A 13333-nucleotide genomic window follows, 5' to 3' on the forward strand; every position below is an offset into this window, starting at 1 on the left:
AAAGATGTCTCTGGCTGATGTTAAAAAACCTTCCCTCTGCACCACTGGGCCTTTAACTAAGGAGGTGATTAGGCAAGCTGTCTCCACATTTAATAGGATAGTGAGGTCCTGCTATGGCCCCACAGGTAGGCTCAAACAGTTTCACAATGGCATGGGAGGATATGTTCGTATTTCGTCACAATCTTCTGTTTTGCTGAGTAGCCTTTCTGTCACTCTCCCCGTCTTAAAGCTTCTGGTTGCCTCTGTGCAAAATCACCTTGCCCTTTACGGGGACAGTGGCTTGTTTACAGCAATTTTCTGCTGCAGCTTGCTAGAAAAATACGAAAGCCTGAATATGGCTCCATACACTTTCATTAAAATTAGCAAACATATTTTGAGCCTGTGCATTGACTACCTTTCATCTGAAGCCTGCAGTTGCCGAATACCGGTGGATTTCAGCAGTTCTATGCTTCTCCTTAGCCTGGTGCGCAGTGTTATATTGAGCAAACATGCTTGCATGCTTAGCAGGAAGGAGGCCGACCATATCAGCATATTGGTGTTAAGAGCCTTTCTGTTTACAATCCCCCAAAACGTGGATTCTAGTGCCACACTAGGAAAATGCCATTACATACCTGTAAAAAATAAGAGAGTTATGGATTCTACTGTCTATCCTGGACTTTTAATTGAAATGCCAGAAATGCATCTGACTCCACCTTTCAAAAGAACTGCTTCAGGCCAGATCAAAGTGGCTCTGTTTGGCATGTCTATGTCAGGAGATTTGTCTCATGCCGGAGAAGGAGCCATGGTTATCCATCATGGAATTTCTCTAGAAGCCGAAGTGTTGGATCAGTTACTCAGTGTAGGCAAGGCAGTAATAACTGATGGTGTCGGTCTTGTCATATGCCAGAAGGTCATCCACCCAACCTTGAAGCAGTATTTAAAGGAGAACAATATTGTTGCTGTCGAGAGAGTTGGAATAAGAATGATGGAGCCCCTGAAGAAAATGACAGGTAATGAATAAGCTTTTGGACATGGTCACTTCAGAATACAATCCACGAGAAAATAGGATGTGGCAAGCCATTAGCCGAAATCTTTTCTTTATCAGTTCTGTAGCTGTCCAAGTTTCAAGTGCTAGACTGTTAATTGAGCAATAGTCAGGTGTTTAACCCATCTCTAATATGGTACCATATATTTGTTTACTTAGTTAATGTATTTGGTTTCCCATCTCATGTTCATGGGTCCTGTCTAAAAGAGTGCACCATCTGGTGGGACCCGGGAACAAAGCCTTTTCTGCCGAGACTTGCCTTCCGGAACCTCATCTCACCCAAGTGGTTTCAACTTCCAGCAGACGTGGTTGGTAAATCCACAGTAACTGAATTTAAACATGCCTGGGATAAACATAGATCCATCCTAAGATAAAATACAAAAAATAGTATAAGGGCAGACTAGATGGATCATGAGGTCTTTTTCTGCCGTCTTCTATGTTTTTATGTTTTTATGTGCATAACTCTGGGAGGCTAACAATTAAAAACAATAAAGAACAATCAACTTTAAAACAACAGAGTTAACATAAAGTAACTTAGCAACCAGGTAGGAACACTAAGTTAACACAAGTAAGACTAAAGAATGGTCTTGGGCCATACTCTTGTTTTCAGACAATGGGAAAAGCCAGGGTTTCAAGGGAAAACCACTTGGGTGAGATGAGGTTCCGGAAGGCAAATCTCAGCAGAAAAGGCTTTGTTCCCGGATCCCACCAGATGGCGCACTCTTAGACAGGACCCATGAACATGCTTTTTTCACCAGATCTCACATAACGGGTAGACACCAAATATTTCAACGACTGTTGTTTACCTCAGGTTTTTTTTAAATTACAGCTCCATTAAAGATTACAAAATTAGTAGAACCCACCCTGATTTCCATTCCGCAATGATAAACCCTATTTAAGCCAGATATCTTATCACTCAGTCTTCTATTTAAACTAATCCATGTGAAGTTCCCTAAAAAGTGTCATACCTTATGTTAATGGGAACAGATCATTGGCTACATTTCACAAATCAGAGTGGTCGGGTTCACACAGTACATCAAACTAAAATCCGTTTTGTTTCCTTATTATAGGCAATGCTATTGAAACGTTCCTGACATATTATTTGTATTAAAATAATTGATATAAAGCTTCATTGAATAATTCAATTGAAACATCTCTGTGAAAAAATATCCAGGATTTAAAGGACATCAGGTTTTTGTTTTTAACAGATTTTTGTTTTTAACGTAAACACTATTCAAGTCAGTCTAGATAGATCCTGGAACTTGAATCACAATCACACATTTCCGCAAAATGTAATTGCATTCAGCAATATTAAGAATTAATCATTTGAAGCGTTATTTGTTGGTTTGTTTATTTATTTATTGGATTTATATGCCGCCCCTCTCTGAGGACTTGGAGCGGCTTACAACATGTATAAAAACAATGTAAACATCCAACCAATTAATTTAACTAATTATCTAAAAATCCCATAGTATTAAAAATCAATCATTCCCATTCACACAACGAAGATACATTGCATTTCGTCAGCCAGGGGGCTAGAGTCTAATGGCAGGAGCACATCTAATTTTCCATGACTAAAATGCGGGATTTTTTTAGCAACTAATATCAATCATCAAAAAAGTTGCGAAAGTTTTTTTTCTAATTTTGTCATCCAGTTACATTCATTTTCTTTTAATTAAATTCCCTCCTCAAAAAAGTACACCAATTATATTTCTAACTTATTGATCATTATACCAAAGTGCTTCCTTCTTTCTTTATACATTTTTCTATAAGCCAAGAAAACCTTGTATAGCCAATCAGATGTTAACAAAAGAAAATTAAAAACAAAACATAAACATATATGAATTTCAGACTTCTTTCCCCCCCTCTAAATAGTACGTTCACATTTTGTTTTTTACTTTAAAATAAGGTATGTGCAGTGTGCATACGGATTTGTTCATAGGTTTTTTTTATAGTCCGGCCCTCCAACAGTCCGAGGGACAGTGAACTGGCCCCCTGTGTAAAAAGTTTGGGGACCCTTGCTTTAGACTGTTGCGAAAGGCGGGGAGGGTGGGGGGCAGTATGGATTTCTGGGGGGGTGCTGATTCCAGAGGGCCCGGGCTTCCACCAAGTGACTTTGTCTAGTTGACAGGACCTGGAGAAGGCCAACTCTGGGACCTAACCAGTCGTTGGGACTCCTGTGACAGGAGACAGTTCCTCAAGTAATCTGGTCCGATGCCATGTAGGGCTTTATAGGTCATAGCCAACATTTGGAATTGCATTCAGAAACCAATCTATCTAATTACTATTTTCTACTGCAACTTAGATGGAGCCTTTTTGACATACTTCAGCTACAACATTGAATGCAGCTAAGGCAGAATCAAAATTGGCTCCATATAATGTACTAATGAAATATTAATGAAAATCACTTGTGTTTCAGCCTCTTTGATGATTCAAATCTCACAGTCATATTTGCATCTGGAAAATCATGGTGGCTTGTCCATGTCCAAAAAACATGAGATACTTTGTCTAGACCTATCATAGGGTTTTTTTCTCATATAAGATATGTCATTTTTTTTTTCATAACTGTATTCACCATTTGAATCTAAAAAGATAGGCTTCTTTGAACTTCTCTACTACTATTTGCACAGGATTGGCATTGCCTCGACTTAATTTTTCTCTGTTTGATTTTGATGTCCAGGAGCAAATTGGTTTTTGTACTTTATTTTTTTCCCTTACAAAAGGTTCATATTGTTAAAAAAAAAAAGGTTCATATTTTTCATTTCTGACCATGACAATCATTAAAAAGGTTGTTGCTATTTCTCCCAGGAGCTTTAATTTCTCTTCCCCCCCCCCCTAGTTCGGTGTTTCTTATGATGTATTTTTCATGTAAGTTAAAAGTTGACAATCTATAACATTGGCTTACTTCTTAGCTGATAAATTGCTGCACATTACATTAAAATTGCTGCTTCCCACAATTTCTTCAGTATGAAAATATGATGTAGGTTTAAGGGCTTTTTACAAGCAAAAAGTAAAAAGTCAATTAAAAAAAGAGGTATCTGTTTGAAATTATCTTGCCTTTTCCATTAGTCATCAGATGTAAGCAGTTACTCCAGCCAGTAGAGTCAAAAATTCTCATGTATTAATACTGCATAGCAAAAAATTAAAATATTAATCTTACTACTTTGTTGGAGAAATTCAATGGTTTGAGAGTTTGAGCATTCTTTAATATTGCTCCATTTTTTACATTAGATTTCAAATCTATCTTTTTTATTCCTTTAGCAACAAGATCTAAGATTGCAGGAGGCAAATAATGCTTCTACATTGTAAACCACCCAAAGAATATGGGACAATACATAAGCCTAAATGTTATTGCTATATGTAAGATTTTAAACAGTTATGATGGTATTTCATTAACTTCTGTGCTTCTTCTGTTGGAAACATTTTTTCTAAGAAGTAGATTTGCTGAGGAGAATTTAATTTCACTTTTCATAATGTCCAACTCAAATAATGAACAATTTTTTGGTCTTTCATCAATTTCAGCAACTATTTGTCAGTTCCTCTTTATATTGATACCTTCTCTTACTGCCGGTATCTTTTTTTCTCCCATAGAATTTCTCTTTCATCTTTTAGGCCTACATTTTCATATACGTAATGTTCTTATTTAAGTCTGGATGCATCAGTAGCAGCAATTTATATTCATTTGCTGGCATTTCCGAATATTTTTGTTTGTTTGTTTGTTTGTTTCATCTTCAAACTATAGAGTTCTTCAGTCATTCTATGAATCTAATCCATTAAATCTGTTCTTTGTTGGATCCATAATTCTACAGCACATATCTGAGGCCATATCTTGTAGTTTTGATTATTTAATGTCTTCTGTAGTTTTAGCTTTTCCATTTGTCTTGCAGAATATATAATCAACCTGATTTCACTATTTTATCCATCCATTGACGTCCATGTGTGTAGTTGTTTTTAAAATGGTTGTAAGAAGTGTTTTTTTACATTGAATGTTACAGGCAACATTCTCTTTCCTGCTTCATTCTCTACAGTGAGACCAATTTTTCTGTTATTCCAGATTCTCTTAGACTTTCAATTTCTAGTATGGTATGATAAAGTTAAGGATAATGTAGAACTTAAAAATCATTATATTACTGTGCCATATTGAGATTTTGGAACTGATACAAATCCAGAGAGTACTCGAAAATGCTTTTATGGGTCTCAGCACAAGAAACATTAAAGGAACAAAATAGTTGATTTAAAAAAATTAACTTATCAAGAGTTGTTGGAACAGAAACACAGAGAACATAAAATGAAATCAAGAAAACAATTGATGCAAAGGGGTTTACTTTTGAATTGTCTTCAGATGTACAAGACAGAAGATTGATAAACATTTAGAATTGAGCAGCAGAAAATAATTTGAAGTTGAAATTTATATAATTTATACATATATATGTAATTGCTAAGATGTATAAACATTTTTTTTGAAATTTGAAACATGAGAATAGATAAGAGCACATTAAAGTGGACTAAGAACTTTGGATACAATATGCAGTGGGAAAAATATGTGGCTATAATGACTGAAGTTTAAATTAAATCCATAATTAAAATAATATTTATGGAATGTGGTATTATTAGTATACGGCTCTAGAAAAATTGTCTAAAATGGTATAAAGCAGGGGTGTCAAACTCAATTTCATTGAGGGCTGCACCAGGGTTGTGTTTGACCTTGGGGGGCGTGGCCAAGGGGCATTGCCAGCTCAACATCAATCATGTCAGTGGCAGCTGTGGCAGCCCAAGCTCTCTGCTAGCAGAAATGGGCTCCTGTGTACCATTTTCAGCTGCAACAGTCTCTTGTAATCCTCTGCCAGCTAAAACTAAGCTACAGAGGCCTGCTCCATTTTCCCTGGCAGAGGCACAGCTGGCCAGTCCTTTGTTGTTTCCAAGGCAGCCCCGGAGCCTGATCTAAGCACTCGAACCCCAGCCCCCAGACCTTGAGTTTCGCACCACTGATATAAAAATACTTCAGATTTATGCTGGAAATGAATCAACATGAGAGCCATTTTCTCATGCTTGGTGGACTTAGTGCAAATTTCTGGGTTCAAAAACATGTAATGATTCAAAAAATGTTAAAGACCAACCAGAAACCAGAATTTGTCTTATGCAGAAGCAGCCAGTTTACAGGCCCCATTTTGGGGCTGAGCAGAGGAGGCTAGCATGCAATAGTAAGGTTACCTTCTATTGTGTGTCCAATCATCTATCATAATTATTTGAAGGGAAGGTGACCTGTTAAAATGATTTCCACTCCATCCCTTTAAAAGAAAGATTAGAAATCAAATACATTGGAAAAACTGCTGGGTCTCTATGACTCCCCCACCAATTAACTGGAAAAAATGATTAATGAACAGTATTTTCCGACAGATATATGATGGATAATGTTGATAATCCATTGTCAATTGATCTGATTTTTGTACAGTATTTAAGTCCTTGACTTTCACCAAAGCATTTTAGGGCAATAAATCTCACAATTAAGTTCTGTTCTTCTTTTCTAAGATTATGCTTCCATAATATAAATTAGATTCATTTAATTTTGGCAGCCCTGATTGTAATGTTTGTCCAAATTCTCTGCCTCTATTTCTTGCCATACTACATTTTAATTACATAGAAGCCTCAGAAAATATCTGTTTTTATCCCAAATAACTTTTCCATTCTCATCAGTCATTTAAAAAAGGCTTCTTTGTTTATGGGATTATACATGCCTTTACTTTCCTTAATTGATTAGGTTCACAGCCAATACCATCTTTACAATTCCTGTCTCCTGCTTGTTACGGCCATCTGAAGGATTTACAGACTCAATGTTTTGATTCAAAATGGTTTTTGCATCTAATTCCTGATCAGCCAGTTGTCTGCAGCTTGCTACTCTGTAATAGGAACGAAACAGCATGGGATGAACTAAAGGTAATCTCTTTATATATCTTGCAACAAGTAGTAGATGAAGGTTGTTAGAAGGCTAGTCTCTTGGTTAATTCTCTACAAATGAAACCAATAATGACCTTACACCAAGGGTGTCAAACTCGTGGCATCACATTGCTGTCACATGATGTATCATAACATTTCCCCCCCTTTGCGGAGTTTGGGTGGGCGTGGCTTGCATGTGAGATATCCAGTCTGTGGGCTGCCATTTTGACACCCTTTTCTTGAATGATTAAACGCTTGTGGAAATCAAGAATTGTACTACAGATAAGACATTTAAGGCACTCTCTAACAAATAACCAAAGTGAACCAGGTCTGGAGAGTTTGTTAATGAGAGGCAAGATGATTTAAGGGAGATATACCAGGAAGATAAGTACAATCTACAGGCATGGACATAAAGTATGGAGAAAAATACACTGCTTAAAAGAATAAAGGGAACCCTTAAAAAACAGAATATAACTTCAAGTAAATCAAACTTTTGTGAAATCAAACTGTCCACTTAGGAAGCAACACTGATTGACAGTCAATTTGACATGCTGTTGTGCAAATGGAATAGTTGTGCAAATGAAATAGTCAAATGAGAATATTTCATTCATTGAGATCTAGGATGTGTTATTTGAGTGTTCCTTTTATTTTTTTTGAGCAGTATATAATTGTTTCCTCTCTTTCTTGTTAAGTGAAGCAAAGCTGCAGGTGCAAGTGTAGGCCTCTTTCAGCCTTTCCGTATAATGTAGTACTTGACTTACAACATTTCATTTAGTGAACATTAAAAGTTACAGTGACCTATGACCATTTGCAAAGGTCGTCACAGTTAACAACTTCCACAGCATCCCCATGATCTTGTGATCAAAATTCAGATGCTTGGCACGTGATTCATATTTATGACCATTGTTTTGACCTCAGATTATGTGATCACCTTTTGCAACCCTCTGACAAGCAAAGTCAATGGGAAAGCCAGATTCACTTACCAATTGGGGTACTTACTTATCAACTACAGTGTTTCATTTGACAACTGAGGCAAGAAAGGTCATAAAATTGAGCAAAACCCATTAACAAATGTCTCAACAGCAGGAATTGTGAGATCAATTGTGGTCATAAGTGGAGGACTGCCTGTGAAAATTGTGAAAATATAAATAAGAAGATCACAAATGTGACTTTAGGGGAGATTCTTTAGGAAAAAAGGTAGAATAAAACTGTAATAATGTAATAGTTGGACAGCATTGAACAAGTAGATACGGTATTTGACAGTGTTTTGGACAGTGAGTGTAATTGTCGTTATTCAGCAAATATTCTAGTATTCTGTCAGAGAGCTGATGAAATCAGACTGAGAGGCATTAAATTGTGTTTCTTGATTTACAGCTGCCGCTTTTAATGACTATTTTAAGGAAATTAGCATCATGCCTATGTTGGCACAGAAATCTTCTCAAGAAAAAAAAATAACACCTCCTTTTATCAAAGATGAGGTGATAAAAGAAAAATGAGAAATGATGAGATAAATGAGGCTTTGCAAAGTGTCTGCAAATAGGCTAAATTCCATTGAGATTAACTCTTGGGTTTGTTTAAATCAAGAGATTATTGGTTTAGTTGCTGGAAGTTAATGGGGTTTCCATATCACACGCTGAGTGCAATTGTCTGAGCAAGAGTAATGACAAGATATTGTAGAATTCTGGTGAGAAAAAAAAGTGAAGTACTGTAATCCTTAGAGTCAAGAAAATCTCTCCCATGCCTGAAAGATAGATAATTGCTGAAAGGAAGGAAGAAAAAACAAAACCTTTTTGCAGTCTTAATCGAAAGCAAGAATTTCTAATGGTAGAAGGGCATATCTCTTACTATGCACAGCTTTATCTACTAATTATTTGGCTGTAGGCTATGGAATTTAGTATTTATTGGATTATTATTGTACATTGTTTTATTACTGTTGTTAGCCGCCCCAGTCTTCGGAGAGGGGCGGCATACAAATCCAATCAATCAATCAATCAATCAATAAATAAATAAATAAATAAATAAATAAATAAATAAATAAATAAATAAATAAATAACAATTTATGCCATGGCGATGTTTGCTGTGTTCCAGATCATCATATCTATTAAGCGTGGATGAGACATAATGTTGGGTCTGTTCCAGCCTAGCTTTGCTTCTGGGAAATGGATGGGAGAAGGAGGATAGAAAGCTGTTTAAGAAATTTCTCCTTGGTTACGTAGTGCTACATATGGGCCCTCATCCAGTTACCAAGATTGTATTGTAGTAGCTTCAAAATAAAATCTATTGTGAGGTGTTTGTTGTGTTGTAAAGAATATCCTTTTGGGTTCAGTTGCAAGTGGGGAAAAGGACACTGGATTCATGGAGGATGCTTGGAAAGAAGGTTTAATGATGGACAGGAGCAAATGGCTTGAGCTCCTTAACAGAAAGGTTGGATCACATGCTTCCAGATGTTGGGCGAAGAGAAAAGGAAACAAAATATTCTGAATCCCTTGGTTTTATGACCTCTCTTGGGCCCTGCCCCAGAGCTTCCTGTTCCTATGTATAATCCAAAACTCTCTGTTGATTGTGCCAGTTAGTTATGCACAATGAAAGTACTGTTCTGCTTTTATTTTTAGCTTAATCTTCTACTTTGCAAATCTAGCAATTTGCACTTTTTAAAAACCGATGTACCTTTTTAACACAGTTATATTAAAATGAACGCAGATAGTCCTTGTTTAGATACCTCTACATTTAGCAACTGTTCATTTATGATGGTGATGAAAAAAAAAATTATGACAAACCTTGTATTTCCATGCAGACCTTCGTGGTCTATACAGCGAAGGAAAGCTGAACTAAAACTGTAAACATGGTCATGGTTTTACTTAACAACTGCTTTACTTTATTTGACTTAAGTTGTTTATCCCAATTGGGATAATTAAGCAAGGATTACCTTCATGGTTTGCTAAGTATCAGTGTTACATTAGTTGACTTTCAAACTGTATAAAAGCAGATTGAAATACCTGGAACAATATGTTAATCTGTAGTGTTACTGAGCAAATAAAATGGGATAAATAGTATACCTATTAAATCAAACAAGGATTCTTTTGCAGAAAGGGAGGATAAATTAACTGGAGATTTTTTTTTCCTGCTTGGAAGGGAAAATATCAGTTTCTATAATACAAGTATTTGGTGCTTCCCCCCCCCCCCCCCAACTCCCTCTGCAGCTCGCTTGTCAAACTGCAGAACATGTTTTGCAGTTAACAGTCAAAGATCCATGGATTTTGCTGGGCGGAGGCTGTACCGAAACTCATGTGTCCTCCTACATAAAGCACAAGGTTTGAGAGTTTCATTTGGGCGGCGGGGGGGGGGGTGTATTTAAATTACTTAAGGCTTCTCAATGCATAAATGTTTATAAGCAGAGATGAAACACCTTAATCCTTACACCTTACTTATGTCCATTTGTTAAATCCCATGGTCATGTAAACATGTTTTTGACATTTTGTCAAAAATCTGAATTTATTTCTGGCTTTCAACAAAACAGGCCCATCACAAAACATTGGTTTACTTAACAACCACCACACAAAAAAAGTATAAAATTGGGTTGGTCATGTGGGTGACTCACTTTACAACTCCCATTGACTTACAACCACGAAGGGCAGGCTCCATTACACTCATAAGTTGAGGATTACCATCAAAGTATTTGATACTTACCTGGGAGTCACAAACCACAATGGATCTCTGCCCAAATAATCATAAATTGAGCTATAACAGCAATAACAATAGCACTTAGACTTATATACCACTTCACAGTGCTTTATAGCCCTCTCTAAGCAGTTTAGAGAGTCAGCATATTTGTTAGTACAAGGTACATGGTTGCTAGGGTTTGCCATTGTAAACTTGCTATTGTAGTCTCTTGTACTATCACTTTAAATATTTTGGGCTGGTTCGCCATAAGAGGGTGCCAGTACTCCTTCCCTCAATGATGCTTTAACGCTCATTCGCTTTTGCTTTGCCTTGAGGGGGGAGTGTATTTGCTTAGTGCTTATTATATTGGATGGCTTAGTGCTTGTTATGGATTGTTTCTATTTTGTATATATGTAAATATTACTTATGAAGCATAACTAAGTCTGTGTCTTTTTCTTTGGCTTTACCACACATCCACACTCTGTTAAAATTCTCTGCTCAGTGTATGTCAAAGGTCTCATAGCCTAGCTATACCGAGACATACCAACAATATTGCCCCCTAACAATCTGGTTTCCTCATTTTACCCATCTTGAAAGGATGGAAAGCTGAGTCAAACTTGAGTGGCTCAGACTCAAAACTCCTGGAGTGAGCAGTGAGTTATTCTGCAGTACTGCATTCTCACCCCTGTACCACCACAGCTCTTATATACTGATATTTAGTCTTATATTAATGCATGACCTGCTAATACATGGTAGGTCAATGAGTAACAACAACTTTCATTTTCTCCTTCTATGTTCCAGAGTTGCAGTGTAACAGAGGGCACCTTGGAAGATCTAGGTTGTTCTTCGGAGGAATTCCACTTAGTAACTGATTGCTTTTGCCACTCACTGGAGTCCATTGCTCGCTCTCTGGAGCATGACAATGGTGACGTTCTCACTGATACCCATTGGGGTCATTCGTGGTCTCTTCCACCTAACATTCCTACCAACTCTGATTGGTCAGACTTTGTTCAAAGGTGTGGGTGTGGCCTTTGCCACAAGCAGGAAGACCTCAACTGGAAGATGTTAAACTGTCGTTCCGTTTCTTTCCTTCCCAAAAATTGTGTTCAAGAGTCCTCTGTAACGTCTGCTGACCATCTTGTCCTGGATTGTTTTGCCTCAAAGCGGAACGGTTTGCAAGTTGCAGTCGAGACAGCCCATCTCATTTTAGACATATCCCACATAATTGAAGACCGTAATTAGTTGCACATTCAGAGAGACCAATGTATTTGTGCTGGCAATTCTAGGCCTCTTTCCAACCACATCCCTTGCAACTTAAGAAAAAATCTGTAACAAACATTGGAATTCTCAAGGTCATGTTTGGTATTTCCCACCAATTTATCACTGGAAGAAAAAAGAAATTCCTGTTGCGTTACAGAGAAGCATTTGCACATATGCAAGTATCCTTAGGGCGACATACTTATGGACTAGAAATATCAATTGCAAACTTGGCATTTGTTGATGTAACATATATACTTTTGTTTCTTAGAATGTTTGATATTTTTAAAAAGCATATGCTACTGAAAACAGTTATTCAGAACATATTTTGCTAGGATATATGACCCCGCCATTTGTCCAGATTGTGAAAAGTGAAAGATTGTGACCAAACAAAATTTTAATGTACAGATGATACCACTAGAAATTATTTTAGCCCGTATAATAAATGGTGTTATCGAAAAATGTTTCTTATTTCTTTCCTGTTACCTTTATTAGTTTCATTGCAGAGATGTTAACATAGGAAATGGATTGTTTTGTTGTCTGCTTTTAACTTTCAAAACAGAAAAAAGGTAAAAATGTAAGGTTCCTGTCTATTGGTTTTTTTGTTAGTTGTTTTTAGATTTGAAAAGTTTAGTTCCTAAAGAGGTAACCTTATAAATAATTGTAATTTCCTCCTCTAGTGTATATCATACCATAACTGAAGCATCAATTCTTCCTGTTCGCCTTCCATTTAATACATCAAAATTGTTTCAGATACAATTGGTAATAAGAAAGGATTGGTCCTGCCTACTTACAATATAGAGCAGTTGTTTTCATCTTTGAACTGGGAGTATCCTGGGGTATGGTTAAAAAAAGTCATAGTGCAATCAGTGCCACCATTTTTATATGTGTCATCTATCACAGCTACCACCTTGAATATTTTAATATTTGAATATGGAATATTTTTTTACCAAATTCTGCATGCATCTCTGCTTTGAATTTGAGCAAACATTTTTTCCCTAAATTTATATAAATATTTTTTTTAAAAAAACAACAACAACAACACACATCTCATTTAGTTACGCTTGATCACTTGATCAGTTCATTTAGTTACACAATTTGCAGGTGATCTTGAAAAGTGAACTGTAAATTCTTGCCTGTATTTTTATACCAACTTTGTTTAGTACTTTTCTTTCTGAATTTTTGAAATCAGAAAATCATTTTGTAATCGTGATTGGTCTAATAAAGATATTAACTCAGATAGATCTTTGATTTTGATTTTCTGTGTTTAATCTACTTTTTCTTTTCATAATCTTAAAAAAATCATTTTGTTTAAAATCAAAATAAAGAACTCACTGGTTTTCATATGCTGTACACAAGAGGATATATCAGATGTAATGAGTTCCACATTCTAAGTGCTTGAAATCTGATCCATTATTGTCATTCCCAAGAACATGTCTTTCAACGGATGGCTTAGC

The 13333-nt window shown here is 36.4% G+C and overlaps 1 protein-coding gene across 2 annotated transcripts; it reads left to right on the forward strand.

Moving 5' to 3' along the window:
• The first annotated feature begins 4 nt into the window (after positions 1 to 4).
• Positions 5 to 13118, forward strand: MKKS (MKKS centrosomal shuttling protein). Of its 2 annotated transcripts, XM_070732644.1 has the most exons (4): positions 5 to 989; positions 6783 to 6958; positions 10160 to 10270; positions 11421 to 13118. In XM_070732644.1, the coding sequence occupies exons 1-4, from the start codon at positions 5 to 7 to the stop codon at positions 11859 to 11861; spliced, it is 1713 nt and encodes a 570-aa protein (XP_070588745.1). In that variant the 3' UTR covers positions 11862 to 13118. The 2 variants fall into 2 exon arrangements, with proteins under 2 accessions (XP_070588745.1, XP_070588746.1); XM_070732645.1 differs by lacking the exon at positions 10160 to 10270.
• The last annotated feature ends 215 nt before the right edge of the window (positions 13119 to 13333 follow it).

Source organism: Erythrolamprus reginae, chromosome 1 (assembly GCF_031021105.1).
Source record: "Erythrolamprus reginae isolate rEryReg1 chromosome 1, rEryReg1.hap1, whole genome shotgun sequence".
Taxonomy (NCBI): Eukaryota; Metazoa; Chordata; class Lepidosauria; order Squamata; family Dipsadidae; genus Erythrolamprus; species Erythrolamprus reginae.